Here is a 20583-nt window from a genome sequence, read left to right as displayed (position 1 = left end):
CCACCATCCTCCGAAGTCTGCTCAAATCCGTGTTAGTTACATCAGTAACGCTGTCCAGCCATCTCATCTTTAGCCATCCCCTTCTTCTTTTGCCTTCTGTCTTTCCCAGCATCAGGATCTTCTCCAGTGAGTGCTCCCTTCTCATTTGGTGGCCAAAGTATTTCAGCTTCAGCTTCAGCATCTAGTACTCCTTTATATTTAGATAGTACTCCTTTATATTTGTCACATAGAAGCTTATTGGAAGCTGACCTACAATATTTGTTTTTTAGATTCTGTGCTAGATTCTCACCCTAACAAACTGATGGAAACAGCAGAGCAGCCTCTGTCTCTGGTAGATACTGGTTTCTACATCAACACTAGCTATCCACCCCTTTTGAGACCTGAGAGGAAAGTGGACATTATACTACATTTAAATTACAGCGGGGGCTCCCAGACCTTGGTAAGTATTGTATAGTAGATTCTGTGCATGGATGAGTGATAACAAGCTCTTTAATAGATGTAGCATAGTATAAGGTTACATTACCCTGTGCAAGAACCAGTCGTTTCCGACTCTGGGGTGATGTCACATCACAACGTTTTCATGACAGACTTTTTATGGAGTGGTTTGCCATTCCCTAGTCATCTACACTTTCCCCGCAGCAAGCGCAGTACTCATTGGAAGGATGGAAGGCTGAATCAACCTTGAGCGAGCTACCTGAACCCAGCTTCTGCTGGGATCGAACTCAGGTTGTGAGCAGAGCTTGGACTGCGGTGCTGCAGCTTACCACTCTGTGCCATGGTCTTACATACAGTTTATTCAGATTTGTTTGGTGCAGACTTTGGCTTACCTTGCCCCCCCTTGCTGTTGCAGCCATTCGCCTTCTCTTTCACGCCATCTCACCCAGAAGCTGGAGAAGATAATATTTAATTATAATAATATTATTTCCCTCATAATATTTATTCCCCTCAGTGCCAATGGCATGCCTAGCTGTGATTTTATGGTATTAAAAAAAGGAAAACAAATCCATCACACCACTCATGTTCTGAGTAGCCACTTGTGAGGACTTCTGTTCTTCATTTTGAAGCCCAAGAGCTGACCATCCCAAACATCTACAAGGCATTTTTGAGAGTTAGGAGCCTTTGTACTAAGTTTTACTAACTAACAAAATAGTGATCACAAACTTCACCAAACACACCCTACTCCAAAGGACTAAAGTCAAACCACAGAATCTCTGCAGTAGAAACCCCTGTCTCTGGTTCGGGAGGACTCGTCTCAAAGAGATGAAGGGTTGGCTTCTATTTTTCTACCGAGTAACGGATCAGAGTTGTCCACTGTGATGGTGACAAACAGTATGGACTGTCTGCTAGAGTCTCGAGGTGGCAGGAGAGAGGTGGCGGGCCTAGCTTGCTTGGGAAATTATAAATGTTTGTATGCAAATGCTAGAAGTGTCCGAAGTAAAATTGGTGAATTGGAATGTTTAGTGTTGGGAGAAAACATAGACATTGTGGGAATTTCAGAAACTTGGTGGAATGAGGAGAATCAGTGGGACACGGTGATTCCTGGATATAAGTTATATCGGAAGGATAGGGAGGGAAGGGTTGGAGGTGGGGTGGCTCTGTATGTCAGAGAGGATATACGGTCCAGTAAGACTGAGGTCAGAGAATTAGATTCCCTTCTAGAAATGCTTTGGGTTGAAATAGAGGGCCCAAAAGGAAATTTAACTATGGGAGTTTGTTATCGCCCACCAAATCAAAAGAGAGAGGACGATTATAATATGATGGAGGGATTAAAGATAGCGGCTAAACGTAAAAACTGTGTCGTAATAGGTGATTTTAACTACCCGCAGATTGATTGGGTCAATATGTGTTCTGGTCGAGAGAAAGAGATTGAGTTTCTTGATGCTCTCAATGACTGTGCTATGGAGCAGATGGTCTCAGAACCTACCAGGGGTGGGGCGATCCTGGATCTGGTCCTAAGTAATGCCCAAGACTTGGTGAGAGACGTAAAAGTGATTGCGCCGCTTGGGAACAGTGACCATAATGTTATTGATTTCACCGTTTGTATAAATAGGGAGTTGCCCAAAAAGACCGCCACAACCACATTTAACTTTAAAAGGGGTAAATTCTCTGAGATGAGGAGGCATGTGAGGAGGAAACTGAAAGGAAAGGTAAATACGGTCAAAACCCTTGGGGAAGCTTGGAGACTATTTAAAACTATAATCCTAGAAGCTCAGATAAAATACATACCACAAGTTAAGAAAGGCACAAACAGGTATAAGAAGAGGCCAGCATGGTTAACAAACAAAGTAATGGAAACTGTAAAAGGTAAGAAGGACTCCTTTAAGCGGTGGAAAACCAGTCCAAGTGAGATTAATAAAAGGGAACACAGGCAGTGGCAAATCAAATGCAAGACTGTGATCAGGCAGGCAAAAAGGGACTATGAGGAGCATATTGCAAAAAACATAAAGACCAACAATAAAAATTTCTTCAAATATATTAGAAGTAGGAAACCAGCCAGGGAAGCAGTGGGGCCCTTGGATGACCATGGGGTAAAAGGATTACTGAAGGAGGATGGGGAAATGGCTGAGAAGCTGAATGCATTTTTTGCCTCCGTCTTCACCGTGGAAGATGAGAAGTGTTTGCCCGCCCCAGAACCACTAATATTGGAAGGGGTGTTGAAAGACCTGAGTCAGATTGAGGTGACAAAAGAGGAGGTCCTACAACTGATAGAAAAATTAAAAACTAATAAGTCACCGGGTCCGGATGGCATACATCCGAGAGTTCTGAAAGAACTCAAAGTTGAACTTGTGGATCTTCTAACAAAAATCTGTAATCTTTCATTGAAATCTGCCTCCGTTCCTGAGGACTGGAAGGTAGCAAATGTCACCCCCATCTTTAAAAAGGGTTCCAGAGGAGATCCGGGAAATTACAGGCCAGTCAGTCTGACTTCAATACCGGGAAAGTTGGTAGAAACCATTATCAAGGACAGAATGAGTAGGCACATTGATGAACACGGGTTATTGAGGAAGACTCAGCATGGGTTCTGCAAGGGAAGATCTTGCCTCACTAACCTGTTACATTTCTTTGAGGGGGTGAACAAACATGTGGACAAAGGAGACCCGATAGATGTTGTTTACCTTGACTTCCAGAAAGCTTTTGATAAAGTTCCTCATCAAAGGCTCCTTAGAAAGCTTGAGAGTCATGGAGTAAAAGGACAGGTCCTCTTGTGGATCAAAAACTGGCTGAGTAATAGGAAGCAGAGAGTGAGTATAAATGGGCAGTCTTCGCAGTGGAGGACGGTAAGCAGTGGGGTGCCGCAGGGCTCGGTACTGGGTCCCATCCTCTTTAACTTGTTCATAAATGATTTAGAGTTGGGAGTGAGCAGTGAAGTGGCCAAATTTGCAGATGACACTAAATTGTTCAGGGTGGTGAGAACCAGAGAGGATTGTGAGGAACTCCAAAGGGATCTGTTGAGGCTGGGTGAGTGGGCGTCAACGTGGCAGATGCGGTTCAATGTGGCCAAGTGCAAAGTAATGCACATTGGGGCCAAGAATCCCAGCTACAAATACAAGTTGATGGGGTGTGAACTGGCAGAGACAGACCAAGAGAGAGATCTTGGGGTCATGGTAGATAATTCACTGAAAATGTCAAGACAGTGTGCGTTTGCAATAAAAAAGGCCAACGCCACGCTGGGAATTATTAGGAAGGGAATTGAAAACAAATCAGCCAGTATCATAATGCCTCTGTATAAATCGATGGTGCGGTCTCATTTGGAGTACTGTGTGCAGTTCTGGTCGCCGCACCTCAAAAAGGATATTATAGCATTGGAGAAAGTTCAGAAAAGGGCAACTAAAATGATTAAAGGGCTGGAACACCTTCCCTATGAAGAAAGGTTGAAACGCTTAGGGCTCTTTAGCTTGGAGAAACGTCGACTGAGGGGTGACATGATAGAAGTTTACAAGATAATGCATGGGATGGAGAAAGTAGAGAAAGAAGTACTTTTCTCCCTTTCTCACAATACAAGAACTCGTGGGCATTCGATGAAATTGCTGAGCAGACAGGTTAAAACGGATAAAAGGAAGTACTTCTTCACCCAAAGGGTGATTAACATGTGGAATTCACTGCCACAGGAGGTGGTGGCGTCCACAAGCATAGCCACCTTCAAGAAGGGGTTAGATAAAAATATGGAGCAGAGGTCCATCAGTGGCTATTAGCCACAGTGTGTGTGTGTGTGTATATATATATATATATATATTTGGCCGCTGTGTGACACAGAATGTTGGACTGGATGGGCCATTGGCCTGATCTAACATGGCTTCTCTTATGTTCTTATGTTCTTAATTGAAGGGGGGCATTTTTGCAAGCCCAGCAGAACCAGTGCAGTTTACAGATTACCCAGCAGTACCAATGTAATCACAGAGTGCCCAGTAGAACCCAGTGCCATTGTGGCAATGCCAGCTGATGTCAAGAACAGAATCACAGTCCAAGCAGGGTGTTTTCAATGTTCAGCCCAGGAAACCCAGTGCTTTCTGTTCAAAATATTAACAAAGGTTTGCTACTATACTACTCTAAAATACATTCTGTCACCCAGCAGGATAAGGATGGCTTGTGGCATGGCTATAAACTAAGATTTTCTTAGGTCTTTGGGCTTTTCTTGTGGTGATGCAGAAGGTATACTCCCTTTTCTTTGCTAGATTCCAGTTCATTAACACCTTAGGGACCAACAAGGTTTTCAGGGTATAAGTGTTTGAGAGTTAAAGCTGTATTTATTAGATATGAGGTGTCAGATATCTGACAAATATCTGATGAAGCAAGCTTTGACTTTTGAAAGCACATACCTTGAAAATCTTGTTGGGTCTCTAAGATGCTACTAGACTTGAATCTAGCTCTTCTACTGCAGACCACCATGACTCCCCTCTGTAACAGTTCCCTTCCTTTGGAAATGAAAACCAAACAAAATCTGTTTCTCCAAACCAAAGAGCCAGTCTTTTCTTTCTTTCACATCTTGGATGCAGGAGCTATTTCTGAAGAGTCCAAGAAGCATCACCTTTGCCTCTTCTGGGAATGCTCATTCAGAGGCAGTTGCCTCTGTTGCAGGATGCCTGACTTGGAACTTCCCAGCATTTTGTGCAACTTAACATCATTTTGTGATTGGCTAGTAGCATCATGGCGAGAAATTGTTGTTGGGCCTCTCCTTTTACACATCTAATCCCCTTTAAATCCCTATAGCAAATAGCCCTCACTGCATGTACTACCAATTTAATTCCTCAATGAGTAAAGAAGTACTTTCTTACAAGAGCATAATGTGATCTAATCAGGATCTAATACTAGGAAAGTCCTCATTGTACCATGCTCTCATCTCTTTTTATGACTTCATAGGGGGAACTGGATCCCACAGACTGCTGGCCTTGCTCCTTCATTTTTTGGGGAGGGTGGGGGAATGATCTACTGCAATCACAGTCACACATCTAGCCAAATCATCAGGGCTGCCAAAAGCCACATTAAGCCCCTGGGCAAAGATGCCATCTACCCCCTCCCCCCACTGCCATATGAACCTGATCCAAACCAAATAGTATAACAAAATGAAGGGCAGCCCAATCTAGAGATAAGGGGCGGCTGCCCATGTCATAGCTGTCGCACCGCTAGTAGACTTCCTGAGGACTTCGACACGCTGCAGCATGGGGAGGGGAGAGGTGTAGCTTGCCATGAGGGAGACGGTCACCATAGCAACACTGCTGGCAGACGCATGGAAGGGAGGCGGAGGCAGCCAGAGGGGAGGGCCAGGCCACCCCTGCCCCCATTGGCCAGTCCTGGCACATGTGCCATGGCTCATGACAGTCAGGGATGGGGAGAGGCTACCCCAGAGAGGCTGATAGTCATTCCCCCCCCAAAAAAAACAGAGAACAGAGCCAATGATGAGCAGTCCATCACAGGCAGAGGAGAGACGTCCCACCAACACGGGGAGGGAACAGGCGTGAGGCTGGGCATGCGTGCACGACAAGCCTGGCTTGGTGGCGAGGCAGGGGTTGGGGCGAGACAGGCCCGCACAGAACCACACAGAGAAGCTGTCAATCCCCTCATACCCTCCCGCTGTCAGAGACTCTGCCAATGGCAGGCAGACAAGCAGGAAGTACCAAGTGCAGGAGCTCGCTGTCATAGACAGCGGCTGGAATGTGTGTCTGGGAGTGAGCAGCCCAGCAGCAGACACCCCCCCACCCCAGATACACCCTGCGTTGCCCTGACACCCCCTGTCATATGCACGGAACACCTCCCCCGGGGGCCACAGAACACATAGTTGAGTCCACTTCATCAGCCCCCCCTTAGTACCCTGTGCACAACAGCCCTGTGGGGTCGGGTAGGCTGTCAATCCAGGCAGGCTGAGGGGAGGCACTCCCCCTCCCCTGTCCAGCTACGTGGGGGCAGCATGGTAGCTCATACACTGTCCATCCCCAAAACCAAGTCTGCCCACCCTCCCAGGCATTCCCTCAGAGAGGCCACTTAAGGGGGGGGGGGTTGCCCAGGGAACGTGCAGCAGATGCCAAGCGGGAAAGACAACAGAGGGCACAGCTCAGATTTTATTTTTCTGGAACAGAGTGCAACAGTCTCCCTGGCGCACGCTGGGCAGACTCACCGTGGGCAGGGCTCCATTCTGAGCGGTGGGCAGAAACAGCTGAGGGAGTGGGGGGCTGTGGAGTGGCACACGCAGAAGCCTCTGTGTTGGAGTCCCACCTGCAAAATGGAACTAGAGATCAAGAGCACCTGCGGGGCAGCGGCTGGAAGAATGGGGTGCATTTCAGCTGGGTGCTCTCTTAAAAGGACAGTCTCTGACTCACCTCCCCGCAATGGGGCAGCTGCCACACACACACGCCGTGCCCTGCCAGGGGTTGGGAATGTGGCAGAGGGCAGACCAAGGGAAGGGAGCAGGCAGCAGCACAGGGGAGCGGGGTCAGCAAATGCCCCCTGCCGAAGCCCACTGCCTGGTTCAAGTGCCAGAGTGGTCAAGAGCAAGGGGTATGTGGTCGAGAGCAAGGGGAGGAGGAGGCTGGGGAGGGGCAGTGGAATTTACCCAGTCATGGGCGACAGTCCTTGTATGCAGAGCCTCCGGGAGCCCGGAACCTGGAAACAAGCAATTAGCCCCAGGGGAGAGACCTCTCTCTCCCCCTTGCAAGGTAACGATACTGTCAAAGCAACTGCGCGGTGCAAAACGAGTCACCAGTGTGCCTGCCTGTCCCTCACTCTAAGTCCGTATGGCCGGGAGCTCGCTGGCAGAACCCCCCGCCATGCGCTCCTTTCCCTAACGACTGAGTTGTGCGAGGCCAGAACGGAAGTATTTCTAGGAGGGGGGAGACCGCAATTGGGTGCTGGGGAGGGGGCTCGTCAGCCCAAAGCACAAGGGGATTGGCGAGGCAATCACGCCACTCCCTAAGGGGTTTGCGAGCTTCCGCAGCGGTGGCACCAACCTTTGTTTTTGGTTTCAACAAGTGCCTATGGGGCACGCCTCCGTTTTTGCGGGTGTAAAGTTGCGCCTCTCGGGGGGGGGGGGTGTCATAGGCCAAACTGCTCAGAAAGCCACCTAAGCCTAGCCATGCCCCCAACTCCACCCCCTCCTCTGCCTCAATGCCATGCTCCACCTCATTTCCACCCGCGCTCAGGTGCAGCCCTCAGGCGCCACTGCCCTCGGGTGGGGTGCCGCTCGGACAGCCCCCCATCCACGTACCTCCCCTCTGCTCTGGTGACACCGGTTGTATGTCAGTGCAAACCCTTTCTGCACCCACTTACCTGCTCTTCTGCGTCTAAAAAACTCCCCCCCCCCGGATTGCGCTTTAAATCACTTGGCTTGCTGTTACCATTAATCTATAGTAATAAAAGAATTTGCCTGTCTGTCCATGTTTGTTTATTTATTTATATCCCACCTTTCCCCCCAGTGGAAACCCAAAGCCGCTTACATCATTCTCCTCTCCTCCACTTTATACTCACAGCAACCCTGTCAGGTAGGTTAGGCTGATAGTGTGTGACTGGCCCAAGGTCACCCAGCAAACTTCCATGGCAGAGTAGGGATTTGAACCTGGATTTTCCACATGCTAGTCTGACACTGGCAAGCAAACTCATCAGAGAATAAAGCTAGAATACTCAAAATTGGCCACCAGCTTGAGGATGACTGGGGGAGTTCTATGGCCAAAATTGAAAGGTATGGCCCAGGTGAGACAAATCACCACCACATCATTGTATTTGCAACTAAATGTAAGAGTCTCTGGCAGGCATAACTCAGAAAATAATATTACATGTTTGAAAACCAGCCACTAACCCCAGAATGATGGTGGAAGTTAGAGGGTCAAAAATTATGGGAACTGGAACAGCCTGAACCAAATTATCTTTATGACAGATAATATGTAATAAGAGAGCTTTTAAGCAACCGGTCATGAATCTCTAATATTCAGTTCCTCAGTCCACCATGGAAGATTGCTATGTGACATACTCTCAACCAGATCTACCTCACAAGGCTGTTGTGAGGATAAAATGGAGGACAAGAGAACAATGCAGCTTTGGGTCCCCACTGGTATGGTATTTGTTATACTGTACATCTAATGTTAATGATATTTTTGAAATTGCATAATTTGTCATGTAGGAAAGTAGCTTTTACAAAGGGCAAGCGGATGTTCCACCAGCACAATAATTACGAACAATCCAGTGTTTGAACTGAGAGTTGTGACTTCTGTTCCACATGTATAGCCAGTAAAACAGATGAATAGTCCATTATCATGAATTTAACTACTTTGTTAAATCATGGGGAAATATTAACTTTCCCCCCACCTTCTGTTCATAATATTAACAAAGCTTTGCTACTATACTATACTTAAGTACATTCTTCACAAAGCAGAATAGGGATGAGAAGGTCTTGAGATCAAGAAGTGGGAAGGGTGGGGGAGAATTTGGTGAAAGGAGACAAAAATGAATGAGAAATGAGGGAGAGGAATCAAGAGGAAAAGGAGAGGGAAATGTTTTATCTTGCTGCAGCACCCTAACTACTGCTTTTCAATATCTGGCTGAACTGCATGCAAATAAAGGGGGAAAGAGAAGGCTAGATTATTGGAGGAAATACCTAAAGGTTGGCAATTACTGTAACAGCTCTCAGAGTCATGGTTTAGTTATTGGATCTAGGAAGCATGATTGCTTCAGTCTTGGAGGAAGGGAAGTGTAGCTAATCTTGCTTTTTGCTATGCTGAGACTTCCCTGTGGCCCTAGTGGCTGCAGCCAGAACTGAATTTTAAAAATGAAAAGAAAGACCTTCAGATGGAGACAGCAGGACGACATTGGCTTTAAGGGTCTCTTTCAAAGGCCTTCCTCAGGCTGTGCTAAGGCAGACCTAGGGTTGCCAAGTCTAAGAAAATATCGGGGGACTTTGGGAGTGGAGCCTGGAGACTTTGGGGTAGAGCCAAGAGACTTTCCCATTCCCTAAAATAAATAAATAAAAATAAAACAGTGCAATTCTCCTGAACACAGTCTTCATTTCCTTGTTCCCCAGCAGCTGCACTTCCACTAAATGAAAGTGAACACACTCACAAAGCATCCAAAACAAACAGTTTGCAAGCACACACTTTTGTGATCTCACTGGGGCAATTTACTCATGTGAATTGCTGAATGCAACCATCTGCTAGTATTTTAATCAGACTAACAGAAAAATGAAAGCAATCTGGGTGGAGTTTTCCTTGAAACAAACAGAGGGACTGTGTTGGCTTTTCTTCCTTTCTCACATACTTCACACACTCACCAGGAATATCTACATGGTGTACTTGCCCTGTCCATCTACCTTTCCTTCTACTGAGATTTAAAGGCACACACACCTTCCAAAACAAGCAGTTTCCAAGCTTCTTCTAAGCCTGCCAAGTTTTAAAGGCACAGGGTGGCTGTTGGGGCAGGGCTTCCCCTCACAGGCCAGCTGGCTGGCAGTGGGGAGGAGCCTGCAAAGCTAGGAGATCTCCTGCTGGGACCTGGAGATTGGCAGGCCTAGGCAGACTGCCCCCACCCCCTTTGGTAGGCCACTGTTCTGTGTTTCTAAACTCAGCATGGAAAACCACATATACCCACTAAAGCTTCCTGAAATCTTGTGCCTTGTGAAAGTTCAGAAATCCCTGCTGAGCATGTGTGGCTTGTTGCACTGTGCTTAATACTGCCAGGGCAATGAGAAGAGGAGTGTCATCTGCTCCATCTCCTGAGTGTGGAGTGGTGATGGAGACTAACCCACCAAATCCACCACTTAAGACTTTACCTCACCTCTTTGTAGATCTGGTTGTATGTCCATCATCACAATTCCTTTACCATGTGCAGTATAGAGTTATTAGACATGGAAATATGCTTTACATAACTTAGTTCACATGTCTTTAGTTTTGTCTTGTAAATCATTTTTATTGATGTATTTCTTTAGAATCTGGACCAGTTTGCAGTATATGCCTCAAAGCAGGGGATCCCATTTCCCAAAATAGAGATCAGTGAGGAAGACAAGGAGAATTTGAAGGAGTGCTATGTGTTTGATGAGACACAAAATCCAGCAGCTCCCATTGTGCTCTTTTTCCCATTGACAAATGATACCTTCAAGAAATACAAAGCACCTGGTAAGTTTTGAAGAGTCAATGATCTACTCAACACCAAAACAATGAGTGATACCCCATTTTCTCCAAAAATATTTTAATTGGCTATATCTTGTAAGATATGTTCCAATATTTCTTTAATTAAAGAGCTAGTCTTAAAGCACAGAGATCAGAGGAAAATGCAATATTTAAGCAAGATCGATAATAGCAGCAGATCCAGGTGTTGGACTAGGCCATTATGTTCAAGATTTGTCTGTTTATTTAATATATTTATATACCATCCAACAGTGACTCTTCCAAAGGTACTTTATAATACATATTAAAACAATATCCAGCATTATCGAGATTAAAATTTATTGCTGAAACTCACTTTGTTTTTGTTGCTGTAGGTGAGGAACGTGATCCAATAGAGATGAAAGAAGGCAATGTTGATGTCTCCAGCTTCCTCTCCCCATTTACTACAAGGGAAGTCTCATTCTCAGAGGAGAATTTTGACAAACTGGTGAAACTAACTGAGTATAACATTCTGAACAATGAAGATAAGATCATGGAAGCCTTGCGTGCAGCTATGAAGCGGAGGAAACAACAGAAACCATAAGCAGCTGGGCTGCTAAGCTTTCATCAATGCAACTGGTAGACTTATCAATAGAAGAGTTAATTGCAGTTAAAAATTAGCCTTTGGCTAATGGTAACCAGCTCTGTGGGATCAGAATGATTAGCTCACTGGCAGAGCACATGTTTTGTGTGCAAAGATTTGCGGATTCAGTATTTAGCACCTCCAGTTAGAGGCACCCACTTTCCTGGCTTTCCACAAACATTGAAAAACAGAATTATTCAGCAGAGCTTTTCTACACAGGCAAGAGGATCACACTGTGCTAAATGATTCACAAAGTTGGTTGGATAAATTATTAGGGATTGTGGCCTATACTGTGGTGTACAGCTCACTGAAATTAGGATCGTACTTTTTACTTTTTTACTTTATTTAATGTGTCATGTTAATAGTTATGCTTTGTTACAGTTATGCTTTGAAATTTCTGATTGGTTCTACAACCCTGATCCTATTGTATTGTTTATTGAATGGCCTATCTTGTTGATCGTAGTGATTTACTTTGTGTAAGCCACCTAGAGCTGAAGTACATAAGTAAATAAAAAAATAAAAAAAAGTTCACAAAGACCTTTGACTGAGATCTTAGAGGCATTGCCGATAGAAGTGACAATAGTTGGATGGATAGACCAGTGACTTGACTCACTACACATCAGTGTCATGTGTTACTGTGGATTCAAGGACAGATGAATCCACTGTATGGGGGGAATATAAGGCATGAAACAATCAAGGACAGTCATTTCACTGCTTGTTTCCTGGCTTAGCTTACTAGTGCTTCCCCAGCTGCGGACCTTTATCTCCCATAGATGGAGAAACAATCACAATGGAAAGTAGAATGAAGCACAGCTTTTTAATATGCTAACAGCACACCTGCTGTCTTTCCCTGTTTATGGGAACAGAATAAACAATCTGCCCTGTGTTCTACCTTCTTTTAAAGCTGTGTGCATTTATATAGATACTAGGCCCATTGTGACAAAAAATACAACGGGCTCTAGAAGAAGGCTCTGGGCAAGTGCCCACCACCCTTGCTGTTTTCCCACCCACCAAAGTGAAGGCATTGACTACCACCCCCCCTCAAGGGAAGCCAATCTCTGCCATCTAGAGAACTATTGTAAATCTGAGTAATCTCCAGTGATTCCCCAGGAGGAAATGGCATTGTATCTGTCTGAGGTCCTATCCCTCCTCAAACCCCACCATCTCCAGGCCCCACCCCTTAAATCTCCAGGAATTTTCTAACCTGGAGTTGGCAACCCTATCTCCTTTCATATATCTTCTCCTCTCATTTCAGATTTCCATCACTTTCCCCCCTCCCTGCAGCTTCTACATAGGAAAATGACAGTCTTTCTTCACAGTGGGAAGGCAAAGCAGTTTACATCATTCTTCTCTCCCCCCATGTGATCTGAACAACAACCCTGTGAGGCAGGTTAGACTGGAAGTCTGTGACTGGTCCAAAATCACCCAGTCAGCTTCCACAGCAAGAACCTGGATCTGGCAGAATCCACTCTGAAGCCCTGACTCATAAGTCCTCCTCAAACTCCACCACAGAACTCTGGACGAGTGCCCCCCCACCGCCTTGCTGTCTTCCCACCCCTCCAAGTGAAGGCATTCATTCCCCTCTACCTCAAGGGGAGCCGATCTCTGCCATCTATTTGGATAGCAGTTGTAATTCTGAGAGATATCCATCCCTTACCTGGAGATTGGCAACAGTGGTTCCCTAGGATGAATGGGCTGTAGTGGTACCTTAAAAATTTTCCTGGAAAGGTACCACTAAATGCCTCTGGGCAAGTTCCCCCCTCCCCCCCCCCCCCCAGTTTCGCTGTCTTCTCACCCACTTATGGGAAGGCATTCACTCCCCCCACCTCAAGGGGAACTGATCTCTGCCATCTGGAATTTGCTTACTTGGAGTTGGAAACCCTGCAGCCTCTAGATAGGAAAGGGACAGTCTTTCTTCACAGTGTGGGGTGGGTGGGAACAAAGCAGCTGATATAATTCACCTCATTCCTCTCCCCCCTTTGATCTGAAAAACAACCTTGTGAGGCTTCCCTATGTCCTCCTCAGGCAAGCATCCTGGAGTGAGGCTGAAGGGAGGAGTGAGAGAGGGAGTGAGAGAGAGTAAAGGTGGGACAGCTATGCCCTCTGAGAGGGTACCAGGCTCCCTGGCTATTGCAGCAGCCTTTGGAAGCTGCATATGCTGGGAGGCCATTTGTGTGGGCCATTGATAGGGCCTTTTGTGAGGCCACAGGAACTCTGCAGCCCTTTCTGAGGCAGGCTGACAGAGAGGATCTAAGAGATGTCTCTGAAGTAAGACTGCTTTTGGCAGTTTGTTCATTATTCCTGAGCCTGAGTAGGAGGGGTGGGGAAGTCAGCCAATGGGAGGCCAGAGACACTAACTGACATGTGATGGGCCAATAGTTTGTTTTCAAAATATTAGCAAATGGCCATCGTCAATTTGGCCACGGCGATAAGAGAATTATTACTATAAATATGGATCAACCATACCGAATTAACACATCACATTATCCATTTGCTCCTAGGAATCAGTTTCCTAATAATGGATTTCCTAATTTTTATTACTTGGATGTCATGTTTTCTCTCTAGGTCTTGGTTCTTAATATATAGTCTGCAAATAATGTGATAAATGAATCACTTCCTGTCGAAGACATACTCATTATTTTTATCCCAATGTCATTCTGGTCAAACAGGTTTTGCTGGTGTCCAAAGCACCACAAACTTTAGCAATGAAGAAGATAATGGGATGACAATGGGATGAGTGTGGATGCTGTACAAATTGTGGTTCTATTGTTCCACATTCACCTCTGAAAAAATATTTTGTGTCATCCCCTTAGAGGCCTCAAGGTAGGTTCTTGTAGGCTAGATCTATTCCAGTCCACAGTATTCCAAACTATAATCCTATATATAATTCTGAGTTGGATCATTAAATCTGCACATTAGGGTCATGTGTTTGTGCTCACTTCCATCACCCTGCAGGTTTGCACAATGATCACCCAAAAGGGAAAACAAAATGTTATGTTAGCAGAAGAAATGGCCACTGTTTTGAAAGAACGTTTCTCTTGTGGGGGCAGTTGTCCTAATAACCACCCCTGCCACTTCCTTATTGGTGCCAGAATCCTCTGCCGGTGGTCATTCTATGTAGACTCAAGGCGACTAACACCATAAAATACACAATAAACAATAAGCAATATTCAAACAATAAAACAATCAAATAAATTGCAATGGTGCTACTTCAGACAGATCATATAATATTTTCCTTTCTCAGCATGTACAGGTCCTAGGCAGTTAGTATTAAAATGCAATAGATCCAGATGTGGTGGCAGCCCTTTCCCATTAGATGTTATGTGCCATCCAAAACAGTTTAATCTTGCAGGCCCTGCAGAACTGCGATAAGTCCTGCAGGGCCCTGATGGCTTCTGGGAGGGTGTTGCTCTGGTGGAGTTAAGCCTAGCCTCTTTTAGCCCAGGGACAGCCAAAAGATTTTGAGAGCTTGAGGCAGTGCTCTCTGAGGAACATGTGGGGCAAGGCGGTTCCCCAGATAGGTAGGTCCTAGGCCATATAGGGCTTTGAAGGTTAATACCAAGACCTTGAAATGGATTCGGTATGCAACAGGCAGCCAGTGCAGCGCTCTCAGCACAGGCTGAATGACTCCTGCCGGGGAAGCCCTATTAGGAGCCTGGCTGCAGCATTCTGCACCAGCTGCAGCTTCTGAATCTGAGTCAAGGGCAGCCCCATGTAGAGAGCATTACAGTAATCAGTTTTTGAGGTGACCGAGGCGTGGATCACCATTGCTAAGTCACTGCGCTCAAGGTAGGGGACTAACTGCTGTGTTTGCTGAAGGTGGAAAAAAGCGGCTCTGGCAGTGGCTGCTACTTGGGCCTCCATAGATAAGGAGGACTCCAGGAGCACTCCCAAGCTCTTAACCTTGATGCTGGCATTAGTGGCGCCACATCAAAGGCTGGTAAAGGGATCATCTTTCCCAGGCTGCTGTATCCCCCTGTAGCAGTTTTCTTATTACGCAGTCTTGTTTATGATAACTTAGCAGTTTTGCTTTGCCCAGCAGGGGTTGTTGCCTGTACCCCCTCTATCTAGGGCATCAATCATGTGGCCTGTGGGACGGATATGGGCCATGCAAGGCTGAAATCTGGCCAATAAGCAACTTCCTTCTCCAGGGCTGCAACTGCAGCTGCACCATAGCTTGCTTTCCCCAGCTCCCTCAGTACTGGGTCCCATGCTCTTTAATTTGTTCATTAATGATTTGGAGTTCGGAGTAAGCAGTGAAGTGACTAAGTTTGCAGATGACACTAAATTGTTCAGGGTAGTAAGAACCAGAGAGGATAGTGAGGCACTCCAAGGGATCTGTTGAGGCTGGGTGAGTGGGCGTCAATGTGGCAGATGAGGTTCAATGTGGACAAGTGCAAAGTAATGCACATTGGAGCCAAGAATCCCAGCTACAAATACAAGTTGATGGGTTGTGAACTGGCAGAGACTGACCAAGAGAGAGATCTTGGGGTCATGGTAGATAACTCACTGAAAATGTCAAGACAGTGTGTGATTACAATAAAAAAGGCCAATGCCATGCTAGGAATTATTAGGAAGGGAATTGAAAACAAATCAGCCAGGATTATAATGCCCCTGTATAAATCGATGGTGCGGTCTCATTTGGAATTCTGGTCACCGCACCTCAAAAAGGATATTATAGCATTGGAAAAAGTCCAAAAACGGGCAGCTAGAATGATTAAAGGTTTGGAACACTTTCCCTATGAAGAAAGGTTAAAATGCTTGGGGCTCTTTAGCTTGGAGAAACATCGACTGTGGGGTGACATGATAGAGGTTTACAAGATTATGCATGGGATGGAGAAAGTAGAGAAAGAAGTACTTTTCTCCCTTTCTCACAATATGAGAACTTGTGGGCGTTCAATGAAATTGCTGAGCAGTCGGGTTAGAACGGATAAAAGGAAGTACTTCACCCAAAGGATGATTAACATGTGGAATTCACTGCCACAGGTGGTGGTGGCGGCTACAAGCATAGCCAGCTTCAAGAGGGGTTTGGATAAAAATATGGAGCAGAGGTCCATCAGTGGCTATTAGCCACAGCATATTATTGGAACTGTCTGGGGGCAGTGATGCTCTAATTCTTGGTGCTTGGGGCTAATAGCCACTCTCTCTTCCACACACACACAAACAGCGCTTCATGGCTGCTTCATGTGGGAGAGATACAGAGACAAACCTCTCTCTCTCTCATACACAAACACACACACACAGAGCTAGCTTCTGCTTCCTTCTCCAGGGCTGCTCCTCCTTTTTTGGGGGAGGAAAGAGAAGAGTGAAAACAAACTTGGAGTCCCATGGCAGGTTTAAGACCAATAATGTTTTATTCTAGATATTCGTGTGCAAGCACAGTTCATCTTGGACAGAAGGAGGGTGGTTGGGAGGAAGGGAGGGTGGGTGGATGGATACTTCTGATAAGCACAATGTACACTGAGGAAATTAGTTTAGTTCATTCTGAAAAGATTGAATGTTTCTGTTCCCATCTGGATTTATTTTCTTTAACCCCCCCCCCCCCCTGATTAGGAATTAGAACACTTGTACTGGTCCATATATCTTGGAGAGTGGAATGATTTCAGATGCCGAATGATAATGGTACACATTGGTAATGTGACAGGAAAACTAGCTCTTAATTCAGTCCAGGAGGATGCAGTATCTGGAGCTTCATTATCAATTGCAATTCAGCAATCTCTCTTTCTAATCACCCTTTAAAATTCATTTGCAACAGCACTTCTACTCTCAGGTCAGCCACTGAATGTTGTGGTTTCTAATGTCATCTGTAATGACTCCAAGAGTCCAACAGAATAATCGGATAAACACCAGACTAGGCACCAGATAAACACTTGTCTGTTTATTGTAGAATCCAAAATAGCCAAACAAATAGGAAGCTAAGTAGAGCACACACAAAGCATGCTGATAAAATACATACATTAACAGGTTGCAGATGCACTAATTAAAAAAAAGAATCTTAAAGTGACATTATATCCTGTACTGAATCTTCCTGGATGGAATTGAGACCTAGGTTTTTTGTCTTATTACCAATGCTTGTATCTCCACGCCTACTACATATCACACCTAATCCAATCAAGCCTGCAATTGTAATTCACTGGGTGCATTCAACATCTGAAATCATCTTTATAAAGTTTATATTTATATTTATAAAGTTTATATAAAGTTTTATGATGTAACCATCTCTGAGCCTGTTCTGTGGGAAGGCGAGCTTAAAACAGAATAGAATAAAACAAACGAATAAATAAATATATCTCCGGTACCTCATGTTACAATTTATGGCACTCATGGCCTGGCCCAACAAAGTGACATTTATGTCAGATCTGTTTCTTGTAACAAATAAGTCTGATAACTCTGATCTAGGGTTTTCTCTGTGACACCACAGGCTTGGGCTTTTTCACATGCTGCCCCTTATTTGTGAAACAGCCTCCCAGAAAAACTTGGGGGAAAGGACTATCACCCTCCTGGATTTTTGACAGGGCTATTAAACAAGGTTTGGACAAAGCCAGAAAGCTTTCTGATTGCTTTTGTTTTATATTAGTTATGTGTTAACATGATTTTTAAACAAGTTTTATATTGTTGCATTTTCTCTCTCTCTCTCTCTTTTTAACCAGCTTTGAGATCTAATCTATCACTGGGAAGGCAGGTTTATGAAATAAACTAAAAGCTTTATAAAAAGGAATAGTTTTTACCATTTTCTTAGATGAAAGAAGGGGTGGAACCAGACATACAGGACAGGAAGGAGTTCCAAAGACAACACAATGTAACCACAAGAAGGCACAGTCATATGAACCTTGGGAAATGATGTTACACAGAGCAGGAGCTCTCTAAATTATCCACACATACAGGTAGGCTAAGGCTGGATTGGCTGCCCTTTAGTAGGTGGTCCTACTGACCTTTTTAGGGCTTTAAAGCTTAACACCAGCTTTTCAGATTGGGCCTGGAAGTGAATTGGCAGCCAACGAAGACTGATATTTAGGGATGAATGAACTTGTTGATCCTCCAGTGACTGGAAGTTCCACTTTGTGGCTGATTGGCAGGTGGTGACTTTGTTGCCAAGCTAATTTGAGTAAATAAATGCTGTTGGTTACTGCCACTAAATTATCATAAATGGGACTGCGTAAAGAATTTTTTTTAAAAAAATTGCTTAATAAAACCATTATGGCCCACAGTAAGAAGTACCGTATTTTTCGCACCATAAGACGCACTTCCCCCCCCCAAAAAAAAAGTGGGGTAAAAAGTGTGCGCGTCTTATGGAGCGAAGGTACCGTACATACCTTCCTCCGGGGGGGGGGATCCGCTGCCTCCGTCCCGGCACTTCCCCGCGCCTGCCTGCCTGGCTCTAGCTCTGACGCTTACAGCAAGCGCCAGGATCGCTCCCTCCGCCCTCCGATCCCAGCGCTTGCTTTAAGTATCAGCGCTGAAGCCAGGCAGGCAGGCAGGGAGAAAGCACGCCGCCCCCTCCACAGCCCAGCGCTTTGCGAAGCGCTGGGTTTGCAGAGGGGGCGGGTGCTTCCTCTGTGCCTGCGTGCCTGGCTGGGAGACAAGCAGCGAGATCGCTCCCTCCGCCCCCATCGCAAACCCAGCACTTCGCAGGGAGCGATCTCGCCGCTTGTCTCCCAGCCAGGCACGCAAGCGCGGGGGAAGCACGCTGGCGCCTGCATGCCTGGCTGGGAGACAAGCGGCGAGATCGCTCCCTGCGAAGTGCTGGGTTTGCGATGGGGGCAGAGGGAGCGATCTTGCCGCTTGTCTCCCAGCCAGGCACCTGCGTCTAATGGTCCGGAGCGTCCAATGGACCGGAAAATACGGTAATCTAGGACATGCAATATAAATACAGAAAATAATAATTTTAAAATATTTTTACAGTCTACAAGGCTGAAGAAAATTAAAGAAAACCAAACAATATTTTTGTTTTTCTCTCAAAATTCTTTATGATTCACATGTATTCAACAAATTCTGTACAGTACTATGTCCTAAAGAATTCTTTCGGAGCATCACGATCCAAGTAGAACCCACAAACTAGAGAAACTCTACCCCTCATTTCTAGAATATAGTCAAAAGAACTTGTCTTAGATGCACTTAGCTGGTACTTTTGAACCAAACTGAGGTTTCAAAAAACATTTCTAAGGCAGCTAAGGGGAGAAGCAGTGATATCCTAGCAGTGTCTTCTAGAACAGGGGTGGCCAAACTGTGGCTCTTTCACACATATTGTGTGGCTTTCAAAGCCTCCATCGCCCTATCAGCCAGTTTGGTGTAGTGGTTAAGTGTGCGGACTCTTATCTGGGAGAACCGGGTTTGATTTCCCGCTCCTCCACTTGCACCTGCTGGAATGGCCCTGGGTCAGCCATAGCTCTGGCAGAAGTTGTCCTTGAAAGGGTAGCTGCTGTGAGAGCCCTCTCAGCCCCACCCACCTCACAGGGTGTCTGTTGTGGGGGGAGAAGATAAAGGAGATTGTAAGTCGCTTTGAGCCTCTGATTCAGGGAGAAGGGCGGGGTATAAATCTGCAATTCTTCTTCTTGGCGAAGGCACTTCTCTCTTTAAATCACTTCTCTAAGCCAAGCTAGCCAGCAACTTGGAGAATGCATTTCAAGTTAAAGCTGTTTTCTTTCAACATCCCCTCCCCTACTTGTTTTTCTTCCTTCCTCCCTCCCTTCCTTCCTCATCTGATGTTCATGTCTTGTGGCTCTCAAACATCTGGCATTTATTATATGTGGCTCTTATAGTAAGCAAGTGTGACCACCCCTGTTTTGGACCATGTATTCCAGGAAGTATTGGTGGGCTCTAATCTAATTCTGACAAAATGATCCAGAAGGATGCCATGGTTGATGATACTGAAAGGGGCTGAAAAGTGTAGAAGATTTAACAGAAACATACTCTTCCTATCAGTTTCCTAGTAAAAACCATCAGTTTAGGCAAATAAATTTTGGTGCCTAAACCAAGTATGCAATAGAAACACTTGAGAACCTACCTGTTCTGTTTACATCCTGCATACTGGTTGCAAACAATCCTTTGGCAAACTGTTTGGATGTGCCTGCCTTGCATGATTTCTCTGCTTTCTCACACAATTACAGGGCTGTTTTGCAGCAAGTCCCACCCACTCTCTACCATTCATCTGATGCTGCTTCCAATTTTTAATGGTACATAGATTCAAAATATTTATTTTATATGAGACTTACTATTTCAGTGTCTTTGTGTGTGTTTGGTTCTGTACTATACTGGTGATCTTCAAATACCAAAGGTATCTTGTTCTGTGTGTCTAAAGGCATGTTTATGTGTGACTCTGTGGCCGTTTTCCCACTGAGCTTACCTCGGAGCGACATCCCTCTTCACCACGCAGTGTCTGCG

The 20583-nt window shown here is 45.4% G+C and overlaps 1 protein-coding gene across 1 annotated transcript in view; it reads left to right on the top strand.

Moving 5' to 3' along the window:
- LOC132589611 (cytosolic phospholipase A2 epsilon-like) overlaps positions 1-11238 on the top strand; it is a 106481-nt gene extending 95243 nt beyond the window's left edge. The window contains exons 18-20 of the mRNA XM_060262360.1: positions 270-439; positions 10403-10589; positions 10955-11238. Of these exons, the coding sequence (XP_060118343.1) occupies positions 270-439; positions 10403-10589; positions 10955-11163 (566 nt within the window). The 3' untranslated portion in view covers positions 11164-11238. The remainder of the gene's footprint in view (positions 1-269; positions 440-10402; positions 10590-10954) is intronic.
- The last annotated feature ends 9345 nt before the right edge of the window (positions 11239-20583 follow it).

Source organism: Heteronotia binoei, chromosome 21 (genome assembly GCF_032191835.1).
Source record: "Heteronotia binoei isolate CCM8104 ecotype False Entrance Well chromosome 21, APGP_CSIRO_Hbin_v1, whole genome shotgun sequence".
Taxonomy (NCBI): domain Eukaryota; kingdom Metazoa; phylum Chordata; class Lepidosauria; order Squamata; family Gekkonidae; genus Heteronotia; species Heteronotia binoei.
This window is presented reverse-complemented; position numbering and strand designations above follow the sequence as displayed.